General features: G+C 50.5%; 1 protein-coding gene across 2 annotated transcripts; it reads left to right on the plus strand.

Annotated features, from left to right (window-relative positions):
* Nucleotides 1-7,437: 7,437 nt before the first annotated feature.
* LGALS12 (galectin 12) lies at nucleotides 7,438-17,555 on the plus strand. Of its 2 annotated transcripts, XM_006050966.4 has the most exons (9): nucleotides 7,438-7,911; nucleotides 9,575-9,663; nucleotides 9,759-9,972; nucleotides 11,156-11,275; nucleotides 12,199-12,237; nucleotides 12,830-12,856; nucleotides 13,469-13,557; nucleotides 15,807-15,957; nucleotides 16,446-17,555. In XM_006050966.4, the coding sequence occupies exons 1-9, from the start codon at nucleotides 7,843-7,845 to the stop codon at nucleotides 16,590-16,592; spliced, it is 945 nt and encodes a 314-aa protein (XP_006051028.2). In that variant the 5' UTR covers nucleotides 7,438-7,842; the 3' UTR covers nucleotides 16,593-17,555. The 2 variants fall into 2 exon arrangements, with proteins under 2 accessions (XP_006051028.2, XP_006051029.2); XM_006050967.4 differs by lacking the exon at nucleotides 12,830-12,856.
* The last annotated feature ends 554 nt before the right edge of the window (nucleotides 17,556-18,109 follow it).

Here is an 18,109-nt window from a genome sequence, read left to right on the forward strand (position 1 = left end):
GGTTTTTTATTTCTATTTGGATTTAGAAAAATATTGAAAACAACCCAAACTGTGTCCTGGTGTATGCATGCAAGAGAATCTATAGGATTTAATAGCTAGCAAGATATGAAAATATTCAACTTTACAGTAGAACACTAAAACATCTTCCCAGTTGGTGGTTTCAGTTCCACGAGCAGTGGATAAGAATTCTTGTTGATGTACATCTTTGCCAATGACTTCCCTGGTGGCTCAGAGGGTAAAGTGTCTGTCTACAATGAGGGAGACCCGGGTTCAATCCCTGGGTTGGGAACATCCCCTGGAGAAGGAAATGGAAATCCACTCCAGTACTATTGCCTGGAAAATCCCATGGACAGAGGAGCCTGGTAGCTACAGTCCATGGGGTCACAAAGAGTTGGACTCGACTGAGCGACTTCACTTTCACTTTCAGTACTATCTTAATTTTTCCAGGTGAGCAGATATAAAATAGTATTTCACTGAAGTTTTCATTTGCACATAACTGATCACTAATAGGGCTTCCCTGGTGGCTCAGACAGTAAAGCATCCACCTGCAATGCAGGAGACCTGGGTTTGATCCCTGGGTTGGGAAGATCTCCTGGAGAAGGGAATGGCAACCCATTCCTGTATTCTTGCCTGGGGAATCCCATGGACAGAGGAGCCTAGCAGGCTATAATCCTGTGCTGTGTGTAGTCACCCATCATGTCTGACTCTTTACGACCCCATGGACTGTAGACTGCCAGACTCCTCTGTCCATGGACATTCGCTAGGAAAGAATATTGAAGTGGATTGCCATGCCCTCCTCCAGAGGATCTTCCCAACCTAGGGATCAAACCCAGGTCTCCTGCACTGCTGGAAGATTCTTTACCATTTAAGCCACCAGGGAAGCCAAGGCTATAGTCCATGGGGTCTCAAAAAGTTGGACATATCTGAGCAACTAAGCACAATCACTAATAACATCAAGATCTTTACATATATTTATTAGCCATTTAGACTTTCTCTTTTAAATGTGCCTGTTCATGTCTTCTGCCCATTTGCCTTTGGAGTTGTGCTCTTACTAATTTGTAGGTATTGTTTATATATTCTCGATATTCATCTTTAGCTAGTCATATTTGTTTGCACACATTTTCTTCCAGTTCCTGGCTTGTCTTTTCACTCTCTTTATAAAATCTTTTGAAGAGAAATTATGGACTTTAAGGAAGCAGAATTTACCAATTCTTTCTTTTGAGGCCAGCTCCCTATGTCTTTTCATGAAGTCTTACTTTGCCCTGAATTCAGAAAAATATTTTTCTACATCTTTTTTGTAAAAGTTTTAAAACGTTCTTTTTCATTCTGTCAATCTGGAATTGATTTTTGTGTGCATGTGAGGCAGAGATCCAATGTGTGTTTCCCTCATATGAATAATTGTTTATCTCAGCATCACTTACTGGTAGTTTCTCCCTTCCCTCCCAACCCCACCCCAAGCCCCACCCTCATGATGAGCAAGGCCACCTCTGTCACACGTCAGGTGTTAGTGAATGAGCAGGAATATTGTTGGCTCTTATTCTACTCCACAGGCAAATGTGTTTGTCTTTGTGCTACTACTGTTAAGGGAAACACACTGACTGAAACCTCCCACCCTGGCCAGCTGCCACTAAGTCACTTCAGTCCTGTCCAACTCGGTGCCACCCCACAGACGGTAGCCCACCAGGCTCCCCCATCCCTGGGATTCTCCAGGCAAGAGTACTGGAATGGGTTGCCATTGCCTTCTGCATAGTAAACATTTGTGTGAGTTATTTTATGACAGGAGGTCCTGGCAGGGAACACAGAACTAACAAGCCATCACCAATGGGAGGAATCTGGGAAAGGTCAAAAGAAGACACCATGTGTCCTACCACCTCCCAGAGTCCCTCTCACTGGCATCCATCTTGGCTAAGCAATGCCTGTGCCACCAGGAAGGACCCTGAGTCAGAGTGACTGGCCAGAGAAAACCCAGAAACTAATCCCATCACCATAAAGTTGGAAACTGCAAGCCACGTGGCAGAGCAGTTCTCCTGGGTTCCCTTACCCTACCTCTCTGCCTGGGAGCCCCTTCCCAATAAAGCCTCTTGCTTTGTCAGTATGTGTATCTCCTTGGACAATTCATTTCTGAGTGTTAAACAAGAGCCCACTCACTCTTAGACCCTGGAAGGGATCCAACGATCTTATCATATGATCTTAATTACTGTACCTTTGTGATAAATCTTAACATATGGATATCTTCAGATTCCCCTTATTCTTCCTCAGGAGTTTCTTGACTATTCTTGAGCTTTTGCCCTTCCATAAATATTTCAGAATCAGCTTGTCAGGTTGCTCAAAAGAGTGTGTCGTCACCTTGATTGACATTACATTGAATCCATAAATCAATTTGGCAATTTTGAGATCTTTAAAAAATTGAGTCTTCCAATCTATTACCTATTGTATCTCTCTTTTTGTTAGTACCTCTTTAATGTCTTTCAATGAAGTTTTATACTATTCTTCATACAGATCTGATCTTAGGTGTGTATTACATTTTTTTTCTCTATTCATTTGAAAGTTTACACTATTCTTTTATTTATTGCCCTCAAAATTTTAACATTTATGCTCAAAAGTTTAAAGTAATATCCTAAACACCCCTCTGAAGCAATGTGAGAATCTTGGAACACTTTCACTCCAGTCTTCCCCTTCCATGCTATTTTAGTTCTGCCCTTTTTTAAAACCCCAAATTCACATTATTAATGTTACCATTATTACATTTTATATATATATATATATATATGCTTAGATTTGCCTATACATTTGCCACTCCATTTGTTTATCATTCCTTCTCGCATTGCAAACCTTCCCTCTGAAGTCATCTTTCTTCTTCCTAAAATATAGCCTATATATTTATATATAGTTCCTATAGGAAACATCTGTGAGTGATTAACTCCTGGCTTGCTCCAGACGCTTGCTCCTTGGAACAAAAGCTATGACCAACCTAGACAGCATATTAAAAAGCAGAGACATTATTTTGCCAACAAAGGTCCGTTCAGTCAAAGCTGTGGTTTTTCCAGTAGTCATATATGGATGTAAGAGTTGGACCATTAAGAAGGCTGAACATCGAAGAATTGATGATTTTGAACTGTGGTGTTGGAAAAGACTCTTGAGAGCCCCTTGGACTGCAAGCAGATCAAACCAGTCAATCCTATAGGAAATCAGTCCTGAATATTCATTGGAAGGACTGATGCTGAAGCTGAAACTCCAATACTTTGGCCACCTGATGCGAAGAACTGACTCACTGGAAAAGACCCTGATGCTGGGAAAGATTGAAGGCAGGAGGAGAAGGGGATGGCAGAGGATGAGATGGTTGGATGGCATCATCGACTCGATGGACATGAGTTTGAGCAAGCTCTGGGAGTTGGTGATGGACAGGGAGGCCTGGCGTGCTGCAGTCCATGGGGTCGCAGAGAGTCGGACACGACTAAGCGACTGAACTGAACTGAACTTTTGGTTCTCATGGTGCCCAGATGAGGACCTCAGAGGTTCCTGGGGCATCATATGGAGAAGCAAGAGCCACAGGGCTGTTCAGGCAGCCAGGTGGGTTGGGAGGGCTGCAGGACGACAGGCTCCTGCCTCTGAAAGGGCACAAGGGGAGACCCCGGTGCCTCTCTGAGGGGCTCCTCCTTGACAGAGAGTGCTGGAGTAAAAGAACTTTGTCTGTTCTATGTCTACACTATTTCTATTGAGGCCTGCAGCACTAGAACTGCCCAAAGCTGGGAGTGCGTAGTGGGGCCCCATGGCTCTGCTCCCCCACCCCCACATTCCCCAGCCGGAGGAGTTTCCACCTCCCCTCCCATTCAGGGCACTGCAGTGGGAAGGTGCCCACAGGAGCAGACTGTGCTTCTGCTCTTCCAGGCCATTAAGCCTTGCATCTCTCCCCTAGAAAATAGGATAGGAGAGCAAAAGCTGTGCACTGATTGAGTTGTGGTTTGGGATTTTGGGATTCTTTGTTTGGTTGGTTCAGTAAGATACACATCAAAATATTAATAACAAGAAATGTCATGTTAGCCTACTGAGCCTATGAGTGTTGCTTGTCCTTTTCCCAATTTTATGATATTTCTATCCATCTGTTTGGGGGTGGGGGGAAGAGAAATAAAAACAGCTGGCTTTGCCCTATTGGTTCTCCCCTCCAAGTATATGTCTTCTCTCTCCAATTAGACTGGAGGCACCCTGAGAGCAAGATTGATTGCTGATCCCTTTAATGAATGCAGCATCCAGTTATTAAAAAAATTGCTGCAGTCACTAAAACTCACTTACAGGGCAGCATAGCCACCAAAAAAATTGAAACTGTTTACTCAAGAGTATATGAACCTGCTTTCAGACAATAGCACCTTCATTCCTTCAAACACACTAATTGAACATCCCCTGTGTCCAGGCTCCACCTAAACTGATTCTTATACCCCCACCTCCTCCAAAATGATCTTGGCTAGAATTAACCAGCTTGCCACCCCCTCCAGATTATACCTCAGTCTTCCCTGTTTTTCCAGAATTTTCCCAATCATTTGATTCAAGATGCTGGAGTCCCTTTTGGGAGTCCTTTTTCCTTGTCTCCCTTATCCAGCCAGCTGTCAGGTTCTGCCAATTCTTCTTGCCTTGTCAATTCTTCTATCCTGCCACTATGTTTTAGGGTGATGCAAAACTGGTTCTGAGAGAAAACGGATCCATGAGCATTTTCAGTGACCTAGAAGGGAATCAGATAGAAGAAAGGGATGGAGACATGACCAAAGTAGGTTAATCTATGCAGTAGTCCCTCCCTAGGCCCAGAGAGTTATACCTATTTGGGAGCAGTGAAAGAGGCTGCTAGATCAAAGAATGGGGTAAAGTGGGGAACCTTGAGATCCCTGAGCATGGATTATGTTTCCCAAACTATTAATTGGTAACTGACAAATATTGATTTTTTTTTAAAAATGCCTCAGTTACAATCTGTAGCTAGTTAGAAGATTATGTGGGTTATTTTGCAGTTGGGCCATGATTCCACTCCTGCTAAGGGAGAGACAGAGAAGAAGGCAGAGACAGGACAGGAGTTATAAACCATCACCTCTCACAGTCACCCAGTCTATATTTTGAGCACTTTCCCTGTATCAGGCATTTGCTTGGTACTCAGGTTGTAAGAATAAATCTGCCCTCTTGGAACTTACAGGTGAGGAGTGGGGGGGGAATAAGAGACAGACATTAAACAATTCTTCAATACATAATGACAAGCTATGACAAATGTTCTGAGGAAAAGGTACAGGATGGAGGGTATGGGGGTGGGGTGGGAGAGTGCCAGTCTGTGGCAGGGGAACCCCACCTGCCAGCGTCAGGTCACCTTCAGCCCTTTCCTGAACCTCTCCCACAAGTGCTCCTCACTCTGGCTTAGGAAGAGACCACCACCCCATGCCACCCCTCAACAGACTAACTAAGACCTTCCCTTACTCTGGAGCCTCTCAGATCAGATCCAGCAAGTCTGGATGTGTACTTTAAACCAACCAGGTCCCCATCTGCCACCAGCTGTCAAAAGTTGGAGTCATCGAAAAAGAGAAATGACATGCACCATCCCCCTTTCTTCAGCTGCCTCCCCCCTGCAGGCCCTCAGCAGCCTCCACTTCTGACTGTTGCAAAGAGAAACAGTTATAAACACCTGAGGTTTCAGAACCACTCTCCTGTTACAGGCTGCATTGTGTCCACCACCCCCAAATCATCTGTTGAGTCCTGACCCCAAGTATGGCTTCCCTGGTGGCTCAGTGATAAAGAATCTGTCTACCAATGCAGGAGATGCAGCTTCAGTCCTGGATTGGGAAGATCCCCTGGAGAAGGAAATGGCATCTCAATGGAAATCCCATGAACAGAGGAGCCCAGCGAGCTACAGTCCATGGGGTCACCAAGAGCCGGGCACAACTTAGCGACTAAACAACAAAACCACAGTATGTAGAATGTGAGGTGCGCTGTGTTTGGAGATAAGGCCTTTGGAAGGAAAAGGAAGGTAAAATGAGGTCAAGTGGGTGGACCCTAATCCAATATGACCGGTCTCCCTACAAGAAAAGATGAGGGTGCAAACCAAGGAGAAAAACAACCCTACGGACAGCTTGATCTGGGCCTCTAGCCTCCAGAACCGTGAGAAAATAAACACCTGTTGTTTCAGCCACCCAGCCCACAGTGTTTTCTAATGCTGGCCCGAGCTCCTCAACTCAGGGAGGAGGCACTGAGGCTGGACAGGGTGTGGGCGCCGCCCTCGAGTGCAGGGCTCCCCATCCCTGCCCAGCTGGTTTCTCTACCTTTGATTTTCCCCCCCTGCTGTGTATATAGATTATTCTTCCTGAACACACCTCAGATCCAATTTCCCCACACAGAACACCTTCAGCCGCCCAGCTCTCCCTACCCAGCAGGGTCTGAGCAAACAGCCTGGTTCTGTACCTGGAGCCCTGCGTGTTAGGATCTAAGTCAGTGTTTCTCAAACATTAAAATGTTGATTCCTGGGCTCTTTCACCCCAATATCTCTGGGGTGGGGCTCAAAAATCTATATGTCTAGATCTTCCAGACCCAGGGATTGAACCTGAGTCTCCTGCATTGCAAGCAGATTCTTTGCCATCTGAGCCACCAGGGAAGCCCAATAAGTTCCCAGGAAGTACTGATGCAGCCTCTTTCCCCAGGACCCCCCAAGGACTCACCCATCAGAGCAGCTGCTTCCTTTCCCCTCCCCACCCCGGGCCCTTGAGCCTTTGCCCAGCTTTGTCCTGCCAGGAATTCTCTGCTGCCAAGTCAACACGGTGGTCAGATCCTGGGGCTTCCCAACTCAGGATAAAGTTGAGAGGCTGTGCTGCTTTTTAAAGGAAAGGGCTTATTGGAATTTGAACCAGAACTCGAATGGTTCCAGTCCCAAGGATCATTTGTTGTTGTTCAGTTGCTAAGTCGTGTTTGACTTCGCGACCCCGTGGACTGTAGCCCACCAGGCTCCTCTGTCCATGGGATTCTCCAGGCAAAAATACTGGAGTGGGTTGCTATTTCCTTCTCCACCAAAGGAGAATAGGGTAGCTTAAAAACAAAACACACACACACACACACAGAAATCTAAACCCACTCCCGGATACTCCCTTCAAGACAGGAGATACGCTACTGTGATCACCTTTTCTATATGTAAATGATCAAAAGGAGCCCCAGCGAGGGTGACTTGTCCTGGGGAACAGCACGTTATAGCAGAGGCTGAGCAAGAACCCAGGTCTCCTTTGGTGCAGTTGTGTGCTCCCCTCTGCTCACCTGCCTTTTCCGAGCCAAAGAGGGTCTCCTCTTACCCTGCCTGTTCTTACCTCTCCCCATCCCACATACTTGTGACCCAGCTGGGCCCTGGCATTTCCAGCCATTGTGAAATGGAGCCTCAAAGGACTATAAAACTTGCCAAAAGGAGAAGAGTGGGGAAAGCGGCAGAAAAGGAGGGAGAGAGGTGGAAACCTTTTGTAGGGGGAGAGAAGGGGAAGCCCCCCATTGGTGTCCAGGAAGTTGGGGGCGGGGCTTCTCCTGGGACCTGCCCACATGTACCACCAACTCTGCCTCTGACCCCTGGAGGGCTCCAGCTGCCGCCCCGGAAACCAAAACCCCCTGCTTGCCTCAAAGGAACCAGCTTCTGGCTTCCCTCTGCAATAGGCTGCGTGCTTCAGACCCTGAGGATTAGTTACTGCAAGCTTCGCACCCCTCGACCTGGACTTCTGCTGACACCCAGTCCAGCCGGTGGGGCTGGAGCTGGGGTGGGGCACTGGGGATAGACAGCGGACCCTGCCCGGTGCAGGTGAGACTGACAGCTGGGAGAGCTGCCCCAGGCACCCCCACGCCACCCCCATGTCACCTGGAGAGAAACTGGACCCGCTTCCTGACACTTTCATCCTGCAGCCGCCAGTCTTCCACCCGGTGAGCAGCCACTCAGGTCTGGAACCTCCTGGGTCTCAGGGCTCCTCCTTCCAGCTGGGCCCGGTCTCCCAAGTTGGCAGGGGGCTGAAGAGGCCCTGAGTCATGGACCCTGCTTCCCCAGCCCCTGCCCATGGCTCTTGGAAGGCCCTCCTGAGCTTAGAGTGACTGACAGCTCATTCCCACTCGTCAATGAGCTCATGGGGTGATTGCATTTTAAAAACAGTAGAGCCTGAAGACAGTGCTTTCTCCTATTCCACAGTGGTTGGCTAAGAGGGCCTGGGCGGGAAGTGTGTAGTATCGCTGGGGGACCCTGATCACTTCTGAAGGACAGTCTCATCTCCAGCCTGGGAGTCGGGTCAGAACCTCCCAGTCAGACACAGGGTTGGGGTTTCCTGGACTCCTCCTTTGGCCCAGTGCCCTGCAGATTTCCTGAAGCCTGACAGTGCATTACAGAAGATCAAACTCCCAGGAGACCCACCCTCCCACTAATGAGCACTAATTATCACTTTCTCTTTACTTGGTCCTCTCCTCTCAGGAGAACAGCTTCAGATCAGTTAATTACAGGCCAGGCCCAGAGCTTGGAAAGTGGGAGGGACTGACATGCTGAGCCCAGCTAAGCTGTGGGTGCTCTGATAGCCGGGGCCTCCTGATCCTCTCCAGGTGAGAGGGGCCCCTTGCTTTGCAAGCTTCAAGCTCCCACCTGGAGGGCAGAGCTGTCGGGTCTCAGCTCTTCTCGGCAGTTTGGGCTTCTGAAAGCTGCCGGGAGTTGGAGAACACTGGGTAAGGGCCCGTCTTGTGACACTGCCCAGTGTGTACCTGGGCAAGTTCACGTTTATTCTGCAGACACCTCTTTAGAGCCCACTTGCCAGGCCAGGCCCTGAGGCTGTAGAAGCTAAAGACAGGACTTTGGCTTTGAGGGGCTTGTGCCTCCCAGCCAGAGGGCTCCGTCTAAGCCAGTCAGCCAAGGGCCAAACTAGCCACGGCAGCAGAGAGCACAGTGAGGGAAGGGATAATTCAGGCACCAAAATGGATGACGTTTGGAGAAGCAATCAGAGCCTGGGAAGTCAAGTCAGATTTCACAAGGTGGAAGGAGGGCTGAGGAAACCGTCCCAGAAAGGGCCAGAAGTGGTAAAAGTATGCGTCGTCTTTTAGGAATACCAGGGGGAAAGGTGAGCTGAGCAGGCAGACTGAGTCATTATCAGGCATCCAAGCCAGGATCTGTGCTTATATCCCAACTTGTCCATCCCTCTGCCTTCTGGTTCCCAGGCTCCAGCCTATAAACAGTCCTCGGGGAGCCTGGACACTCACTGAAATGGAGCCCTGAAGGACACCCAGTGGAGGCCGGGGTGGCAGCCAGGGGACTGTAAACCTCAGTGGGGTCACTACTGTGCCCTAGGAGCTGAGAGAGGGGCTGGGCTGGTGCTCCAAGGGGGCGATGGAGCTTAATCTGGCTTCCCCTGTGCAGTGTGGCCTGGGTGTTGTGAAGAAAGGAGAGTAGATGAGAGAGAACATTTCATAGAAAACTTATTTTTCCCCATCAAGACATTTTCTGTTTGGGGTGGGACAGTTATCTTGTTCCTCTTCCCTTCTCATCCCACCCCCAACACAGGGGTCCCTAGGCCCTTTCTCCAACCTGGTTTGGATGAGTTTCTTCTTTGTTCAGGTGATTCCTTATGTCACAACAATTTTTGGTGGCCTGCGAGCAGGCAAGATGGTCATGCTCCAGGGAGCGGTCCCTCTAAATGCACACAGGTAAGGGGAGTGCTCCACGGGGCTTCTTCTCTGCCTTCAGGGTCTCTGGGAGTCTCTGACCAGAGGTGCCCTTTGAGAACCTCACCTCCCCCCAGGTTCCAGGTGGACTTCCAGTGCGGCTGCAGCCTGCACCCCCGGCCAGATATCGCCATCCACTTCAACCCTCGCTTCCACACCACCAAACCCCACGTCATCTGCAACTCCCTGTACCGTGGGCGCTGGCAAGTTGAGGCCCGGTGGCCCCACGTGGCCCTGCAGAGAGGGGCCAGCTTCCTCATCCTCTTTCTCTTTGGAAATGAGGAGATGAAGGTGAGCGGGAGGGGACACCAGGGCTTCCCAGGTGGTGTTCGTGGTAAAGAACCTGTCTGCCAATGCAGGAGATGCAAGAGACGATCCCTGGGTCGGGAAGATCCCCTGGAGGACATGGCAGCCCACTCCAGTATTCTTGCCTGGAGAATTCCATAGACAGGGGAGCCTGGAGGGCTACAGTCCATAGGGTCGCAAAGAGTCGGACACGAATGAAGTGACTTAGCACGCATGGGAGAGGACATCATGGGGTCTAGAACTCGTGTCCTTCTGCTTCCCTTTCCTTCAGCCGCTCCCCTTGTCACTGTGTTAAGGGGTATTTGGAGGGATGGAGCACAGAGTCCAGTACTCAGAGAACCAATGAGCTGCCATGCCTGGTTCCAAGCTGCCCTGGGCTCACATGGCCCGGTACACATGGCGGTATTCAGCAGACGCCATGGTGCTGCCGCTGCCACAGCGGGCAGCTAGAGAGCGCTGCAGATGCCGGGCGGGTGCTGTTCTCAGCTCACTGACTCCTCACAACAACCCATGAGGAAGGAACTGTCATTCTCCCCATCACACAGAAGAGTGGGGAGGGAAGGGAGAGAGAAACCTGGCCTCAAGGCTTTCACTGCTGATGTGAACTCCTGCCAGAAGGATCTTCAGACTTCTCCAGGGCAGAGGGAGCTGGTGCCAGCCAGCACTGCAGGGAGGGACAGGGGTCCCAGAGCCCCTGAGGCTCCTCACCTGTGGATGGGGCAGGCGGAGGGCTGCTGTGGCTGCTGGAAGGTCAGCTGAGAGACTAAAGTGGGGCAATGTGGTGTGTCAGGGGCCAGGCAGGGCATTGAAGGTGCTCTGCCTGCCAGTTCCACAACCTTGGGGAGGCTACTTAAGTTCCCCCAAGCCTTGGGCACCTGTCTTTATTATTTTTTTATTTTATTTTTTAACTTTACAATATTGTATTGGTTTTGCCATATATCAACATGAATCCGCCACAGGTATACACATGTTCCCCATCCTGAACCCTCCTCCCTCCTTCCTCCCCGTACAATCCCTCTGGGTCATCCCAGTGCACCAGCCCCAAGCCTGTCTTTAAAACATACTTGCCTCCTAGAGTTGGTGTGAAGTTAAAAGAGGAAAATTCCAGTAAGAGACTCAATGGATGTCTGGCACGTCAGTGTGGTCTCAGCCTCGTCTGTCTCTCCAGGTGAGTGTAAATGGACAGCACTTCCTCCACTACCGCTACCGGCTCCCGCTGTCTCGGGTAGACACCCTGGGCATATTTGGCGACATCTCGGTGACGGCCGTTGGATTCCTGAACATCAACGTAAGTTCCTCTGGGGCCAAGGCCTGGGTGGCAGCAGCCTCTGACTTCCCCTGACGCCTGGACAAGCCTGGGACCCCCTTCCATCCCAGACAAGTCCTGACACCAATTATAGCTAAGGTGGAGGGCATCCATCCAGGTGTTGGACATGGCAGGGGTGAGGGACGAGCTGACCACAGAAGAGGAGCCCAAGAGCCTGGGGCAGAAGTCTATCCTGGACATGAAAGTGAAAGTCGCTCAGTTGTGTCTGACTGTTTGCAACCCCATGGACTGTAGCCTGCCAGGCTGTTCAGCCCATGGAATTCTCTAGGCAAGAATACTGGAGTGGGAAACTGTTCCTTTATCCAAGGGATCTTCCCAACCCAGGAATCAAACCCAGGTCTTGCACATTGCAGACAGGTTCTTTACCATCTGAGCCACCAGGGAAACCCATGAATACTGGAATGGATAGCCTATCCATTCTCCAGGGGATCTTCCTGACCCAGGAATCAAACCAGGGTCCCTTGCATTGCAGGCAGATTCTTTACCAACTGAGCTGCCAGCTGAGCTATCCTGGGTGTAGAGTCTGGTCAATGTGGAGCAGTGGCCAGAAAGCAAATGACTTGGAGTCTTGGAGCTGTGAGACCCAAACATAGCACTGGCTGTATCATTCCCAGCTGAGGAGCTAATTTAAAAGTGCAGATTTCTGGGACCCACCACCAGAGACTCTGATTTAGTAAGTCAGAGGTAGGGCCCAGGAATCAGCATGATCAAATGCCAGGTTTGAGAAGCCCTGACAAGGCCTCTGGGGAGAGGAGGAGCTACCAAGGCCACAGCTGGCCTCTGCCCTCCTTCCCAGGCACAGCAGGGCAGGCAGGAGGCAAATCAAAACTCTAGACTTGCTGTGGTCCTGAATCCTGCCTGTTGCTTTTTCTCTCTCCCAACAGCCATTTGTGGAGGGTGGCAGCGAGTATCCAGTTGGACACGTGAGTCTTGGGAGCTGGGTTAGCCTTCCCTGTCCCAGTCATCCCAGCTGAGCCGGTACCCCTCCCTCTGACCCCAGTGGGACCTGCCACTCGCTGGACTGATGCTCACATTGCACAAGGCCCAGCTGCCCCCTCCCTCACTGTGCAGTCACCATGGTTACAGCTGGCCCTGCCTCAGTCCATGGGAGCCTGGATTTGCCTCTCCCTGGTGCCAGGGCCAGCTAGGGAGGATGGATGGGGTGGGCTGACTTCCTGGAGTGGGCAGGGCCCAGCCTTTCTACCAGATCCATCTCAGATGGAGCTTCAGCAACCCTGCAAGGTAGCAGGTTGGCTTGCAGGGCAGAAGGGAGATGAGACCCAGGGACTCGCCCAGAGTCACACAGTGAGTGAATGACAGACCCTCCATCCAGTTCTTCCTCATTATTCCAGAGCCGGTGTCCACCTGAATTCAAGAGGGCAGCACTGGAGGGCCAATCATTTTCCCATATTATCTCTGAGAAAAGTAAACCCCCAGTATCCCCAACTTTTAAGGATCCCTTTCATTGAGCGAGCACCATGTGGCCTCCATGTCCCCTCTTTCTTTCCTTGACAGCCCTTCCTGCTGAGGAGCCCGGGGCTGGTGAGTGACCTCTGCTCCTGCATCTGGTGGAGGGACAGTCCCTCACCTGCTCTATCAGGGCTGGGAGGGTGCCCCACCTGGTGGGAACTGGCCCCCAGCACCAGGATTTCCCCTTGAATTGCAAGTTGTGGGTGAACGGGCAACTTCAGGCTGAAGATCCAGCTTCATTTTACCTATTCTCCATTTATTCTGCACACAATTTTCTGATAGTCATCCCTGCTAGGCCCAGCACCAGGCTGTAGGGTAGAGGCACATATCAGTTCCACCTCCCCAGCTGCTTACAGGCTGGTGGGGAGGCAGACCAAGGAATGAGCCATTACCATTTGGAGCACAGCATTAGGGGCTCACAGCACGGGGAGGGGGGGGCAGGCGAAGAGAAGGGGAGGCCAGGGAGAGCAGAGTACAGGAGGCCGGCCTGCAGTAGGTGTATAATAACTAAGCAGAGCTGTTTCCTCCTGGCTGCAGAGCAGAGGCAGAGATTTACCTGCCTCAGGGCTCCCTGGCCCCTAAGGACAGTCCAGGAAGCAGCTCCTCAGGGCAGTAGCCCTCCCCAACCCCCTCTGTGAGATCCCCCTCACCCCCACCTCTCAGTCATCTCCTGTGTTCCTTCAGGAGGTGCCCTGCTTCCATGCCCTTCCCCAGGGTCTCTGGCCTGGACAGGTCATCATAGTGCGAGGACTGGTCTTATCGGAGCCAAAGGAGTAAGTATGCAGAGTTGGGGGTGGGGATGGGGGACAGGACGCATCTCTGTGCCAGGCACAAGCTTTAGAAGCATCACCTCTTTAATCTCCAGCACTACTGTTTAGTCCCCACCTTCCAGGTGAGGAGACAGAGGAGCAGAGAGCAGAAGTTGCCCAAGGTCACAGAGCCTGTGAAAGTCTGACCTGGGGTTGGTTCCTGGGCTCAGGTGGCTTTGTGGCACCAGCAACTCCAATTCTGGGAGTGCCTTCCCTGCCTGGACGTGTGGTCAGGCCAGCCAGCCTCTCACCGCAGGTCCCAGCTGCAGCCTCAGGAAAGGCCCTTTAAAGACACAGGCTGGAACTTCCACGGCAGCCCAGTGGTTAGGACTCTGCACTTCCAGTGAAGGGGCACAGGTTTGCTCTCTGGTAAGGAAACTAAGATTCCCTCGTGCCTCTCAGCCAAAAAAATAAAAACCAGAGAATAAAAGTGTACAACTTGAGAAATCGCAAACAGATGAGAGGAACTGATCTCCCACAGTGCCCTGGTTTAGGAGACAACGCCAGGGGACCCCAAAAAGGAGGCCCTGCACTGGGAGGTGGGGACTTGGAGGAACTCTAGTCAAGAGGATGCTGCCTGAGTTCTCCCACAGGGGGCGCTACTACTTTATTCCTCAAACCTGCAGGCTCCAGTTAAGACACGTATCTTTCTTTTCTTTCTTTCTTTATCCTTCTTTTCTTTCCTTCTTCCTCATCATCCTTCCTTCTCTCCTTCTTTCCTTCTTTCCGGAACTGCACTGGATCTCATGACGTTCCTGGACCCGATTTCCTGGGTTTGACTTCTGTTGCATGGGTGTGTGCTAAGTTGCTTCAGTTGTGTCCGATTCTGTGCGACCCTACGGACTGTAGCCCGCCAGGCTTCTCTGTCCATGGAATTCTCCAGGCAATAATACTGGAGTGGGTCATCATTTCTTTCTCCAGGGGATCTTCCCGACCCAGGAATCAAACCCATATCTCTCATGTCTCCTGCGTTGGCAGGTGGGTTCTTTACCACTAGCGCCACCTGGGAAGCCCTTGACTTCTGTTGAGGACACTTCAAATCTGAGCAGCTTCACAGCAGTGACCTTTCCTTTTTGTGCCTTAGTTTCCTTGTCTGTAAAAGGGGGTAAAAATAGTGTCAGCTTTAGGGATTATGCCAGGCATATAGCAAGTGGTCCACAAATGTGGTGGAGGAGCAGGGGACTAAGGAAAATGCCATGTATTTTCCCTGGCCTATCCCCTTGTTTTGTTCTTTTTTAAGTCACTGACCTGACTAAACCCTTGCCCTGCATGCGCTTGACCAGGTCTGTGACTTCTAGGCAGGCTTGCAGCACAGCCCTCGGCAGCATTGGCCTCAAAAACCAGGCACAAGTGGGTTGGATTCCTGGTTTTGCCTTTTATAAACTGGTCTTGGGCAAGCCACTCCAACCCTCTGAGCCCTGAGTTCCCCCAGTGGAAAAAAAGGAGAAAGATAATCCCACCTGAACAGGGAAGATGAAAAAGTTTCCAGTGGACGAAAGAACCCCCACTCCTTCCCAAACTTGGAGACAGGAAGCCAGATCTTAGCTCAGAGTCACATGGTTATTAGCACTTGACACACACATCATTTTACTGCTCTCTCTCAAGGGCCATGAATTCACGTGTCCTCAGAGGCCAGGCAGGTCATGTAAACAGTGAGGCACCAGGTTGGGAATGTGGTGAAGTGGAAAGAATATTTCTATAGATCTTCTGATGCCAGATCTTCTGAATTTCTTTTTAAAAAAGAAGCCAAAATTTTCGAAAACTTTCTCAGTTTTTGGAAATGGTAATACTTTAAAGTTGAACAATACTGGGGACCAGCCAGAGCATTTCTTTAGGTTAGATTAGCCCTGGGCCACCTCAAGGCTTAGAACAGCTGCTGCTGCTGCTAAGTCGCTTCAGTCGTGTCCGACTCTGTGCGACCCCATAGATGGCAGCCCACCAGGCTCCCCCATCCCTGGGATTCTCCAGGCAAGAACACTGGAGTGGGTTGCCATTTCCTTCTCCAATGCATGAAAGTGAAAAGTGAAAGTGAAGTCGCTCAGTCGTGTCCAACCCTTAGTGACCCCATGGACTGCAGCCTACCAGGCTTCTCCGTCCGTGGGGTTGTCCAGGCAAAAGTACTGGAGTGGGGTGCCATTGCCTTCTCTGCTTAAAACAGCACCTGGTGTTTATTTAGCAAGCCCACAAGCACCTTCTCCCACCCATTCCTACAGTTTCATGCTCAGTCTGCGAGACAAGGCCGCCCACGTTCCAGTGACGCTCAGGGCGTCCTTTGCAGACAGAACTCTGGCCTGGGTCTCCCGCTGGGGCCGGAAGAAGCTGATCTTGGCCCCCTTCCTCTTCTACCCCCAGCGATTCTTTGAGGTGGGTCATAATCCAGATCCCTGGTCCCTCTGGGGTGGAGTGCAGAGCTACACTCCCATCCAGGGGAGTGGGGGTACGGCCAGGAGTGGGGGCATGGTTTGTGGAGCTAGTGCCACTAGAAGAGAGGAAATCAGTGGGGCTGATCTCACACCCTGAAACACAAATTTAATTAATCAAAGTGGGCCCTGGCCTCAGCATTATTAAAAAGCCCTGCTAATGACTCCAATGTGCAGCTGAGGTTGAGACCACTTCTCCAGGGGAAGCAACCCCTGTTACAGATGGTGAAATGGAGGCCAAGTCCTGGGCAGATCCTTGTGGAAGGGCTGACAACAACCTGGGCCCTTCCGTCATCCCGTCTTTTTCACCACTGGGTGCCCCATGGGTTTATTCCTTGTGTCCTTTGATGGAAGGAGAAGCCACTGGGTGGGGCATCAGGCAGGCAAGGGAGGGTCTGGAAGCCTGAAGTACCCCATGCCCTTCTGTACCAGGTGCTGCTCCTGTGCCAAGAGGGAGGCCTGAAGCTGGCGCTCAACGGGCAGGGTGTGGGGGCCACCAGCCTGGGCCAGCAGGTCCTGGAGCAGCTACGGGAGCTGCGAATCAGTGGTACTGTCCAGCTCTACTGTGTCCACTACTGAGGATGGAGCCAGAGGGCCCAGCCAGAGAAGAGGACCTGCCTATTCCAAGGGCCCCACCAGCTGACCCCACTCTCCTCCCCTTGTTAAAAGTGTCCCCACGATGTCAGGCCTGGCTCACCTCCGGAACCAGGAGCCTGAGTCTGCAGATGCTTTGCGCCCCACAGCAGAAGGTGGGCACAAGAATGTGAAGGCTCCGGAAACTCTGCAGCTCCCTCTTCTGAGAGCCTGGGATTTGGCTCTGCCATCTTTCAAGGGCCTCTAAAAGGAGGTAGACACTCCAAATAAAGCCTAGCAAAGGTACTAATGAAGGTACCCCAAAATACAGCAGCTTTGAAAATTGAGATGTTTATTTCCTTCTCACGCAAACAGAAAATGGTTCAGGTCAGTGGGTAACTCTGCTCCCTGTGGACCTTCTGGCTCATCCCACCAACCCCAGAGCGCCAGCATCACCTGCATGGCTGAAGCATGGTCACCACTGTGTCTAGGTTTCAACCACTGAGAAGGCAAATAGAGAATACAGACAAGGCCCACCTGATGTCGTAAGCCCAGGCCCGGGATTGGCACACGCTATTTGCACTCACATCTCATCGGCAAATACTCAGTCACATGGCCGCACTGTCTACAAGGGAGGCTGGAAATGTTCTCTGTGAGATGACCATGTGCCTGGTCACAGGTACACAACTGTGATTCCTGGTATATTTGGTATTATTTGCATGATCTTATTTTGTGTTTTCTACTTACTGTTGCTATTTTGTCCTTATATTTTCAGCTTTTATACTTACTATTGGATTGATGAAGTCTCCTTTATCACTCTCCCATTTTTTTCTTAAGCTAATTTGGAAGTTATGAATTCCATTTTATGGCAATGGCACCCTAGTCCAGTACTCTTGCCTGGAAAATCCCATGGATGAAGGAGCCTGGTAGGCTGCAGTCCATGGGTCACTAAGAGTCAGACATGACTGAGCGACTTCACTTTCACTTTTCACTTCATGCATTGGAGAAGGAAATGGCAACCCACTCCAGTGTTCTTGCCTGGAGAATCCCAGGGACAGGGGAGCCTGGTGGGCTGCCATCTATGGGGTCGCACAGAGTTGGACACGACTAAAGCAATTTAGCAGCAGCAGCAGCAGCAGTGGTTATCCATACTTTTTATTTTTTAATTAACATGTAACACTGACTTTCCAGGATGGGTAAAATTCTAGATTTGCGTGATGACCACCAATACAATCAGGATATATAACTCCATCATTCCAAAAAATTCCTTGGTGTTGCTTCTGTGTAATCATACCTTCTCCACCCCCTCCCTTAACCCCCAGCAACTTGCTGATCTGCTCTCCATTACTGTATTTTGCATTTTGAGAATGTCCTATAAATGGAATTGGGTAGGATGTGAACCTTTGAAACTGGTTTGTTTCCATCAGCAGTACCTTTGGGTACTGATCTAAGTTGCTGTGTGATAACACTGAGCCAATTCTATTTATTATTAACACTCAGTATGATTCTACTGTACCACAATA

The sequence above is a fragment of the Bubalus bubalis genome, chromosome 5 (assembly GCF_019923935.1).
Source record: "Bubalus bubalis isolate 160015118507 breed Murrah chromosome 5, NDDB_SH_1, whole genome shotgun sequence".
NCBI classification, from domain to species: Eukaryota; Metazoa; Chordata; class Mammalia; order Artiodactyla; family Bovidae; genus Bubalus; species Bubalus bubalis.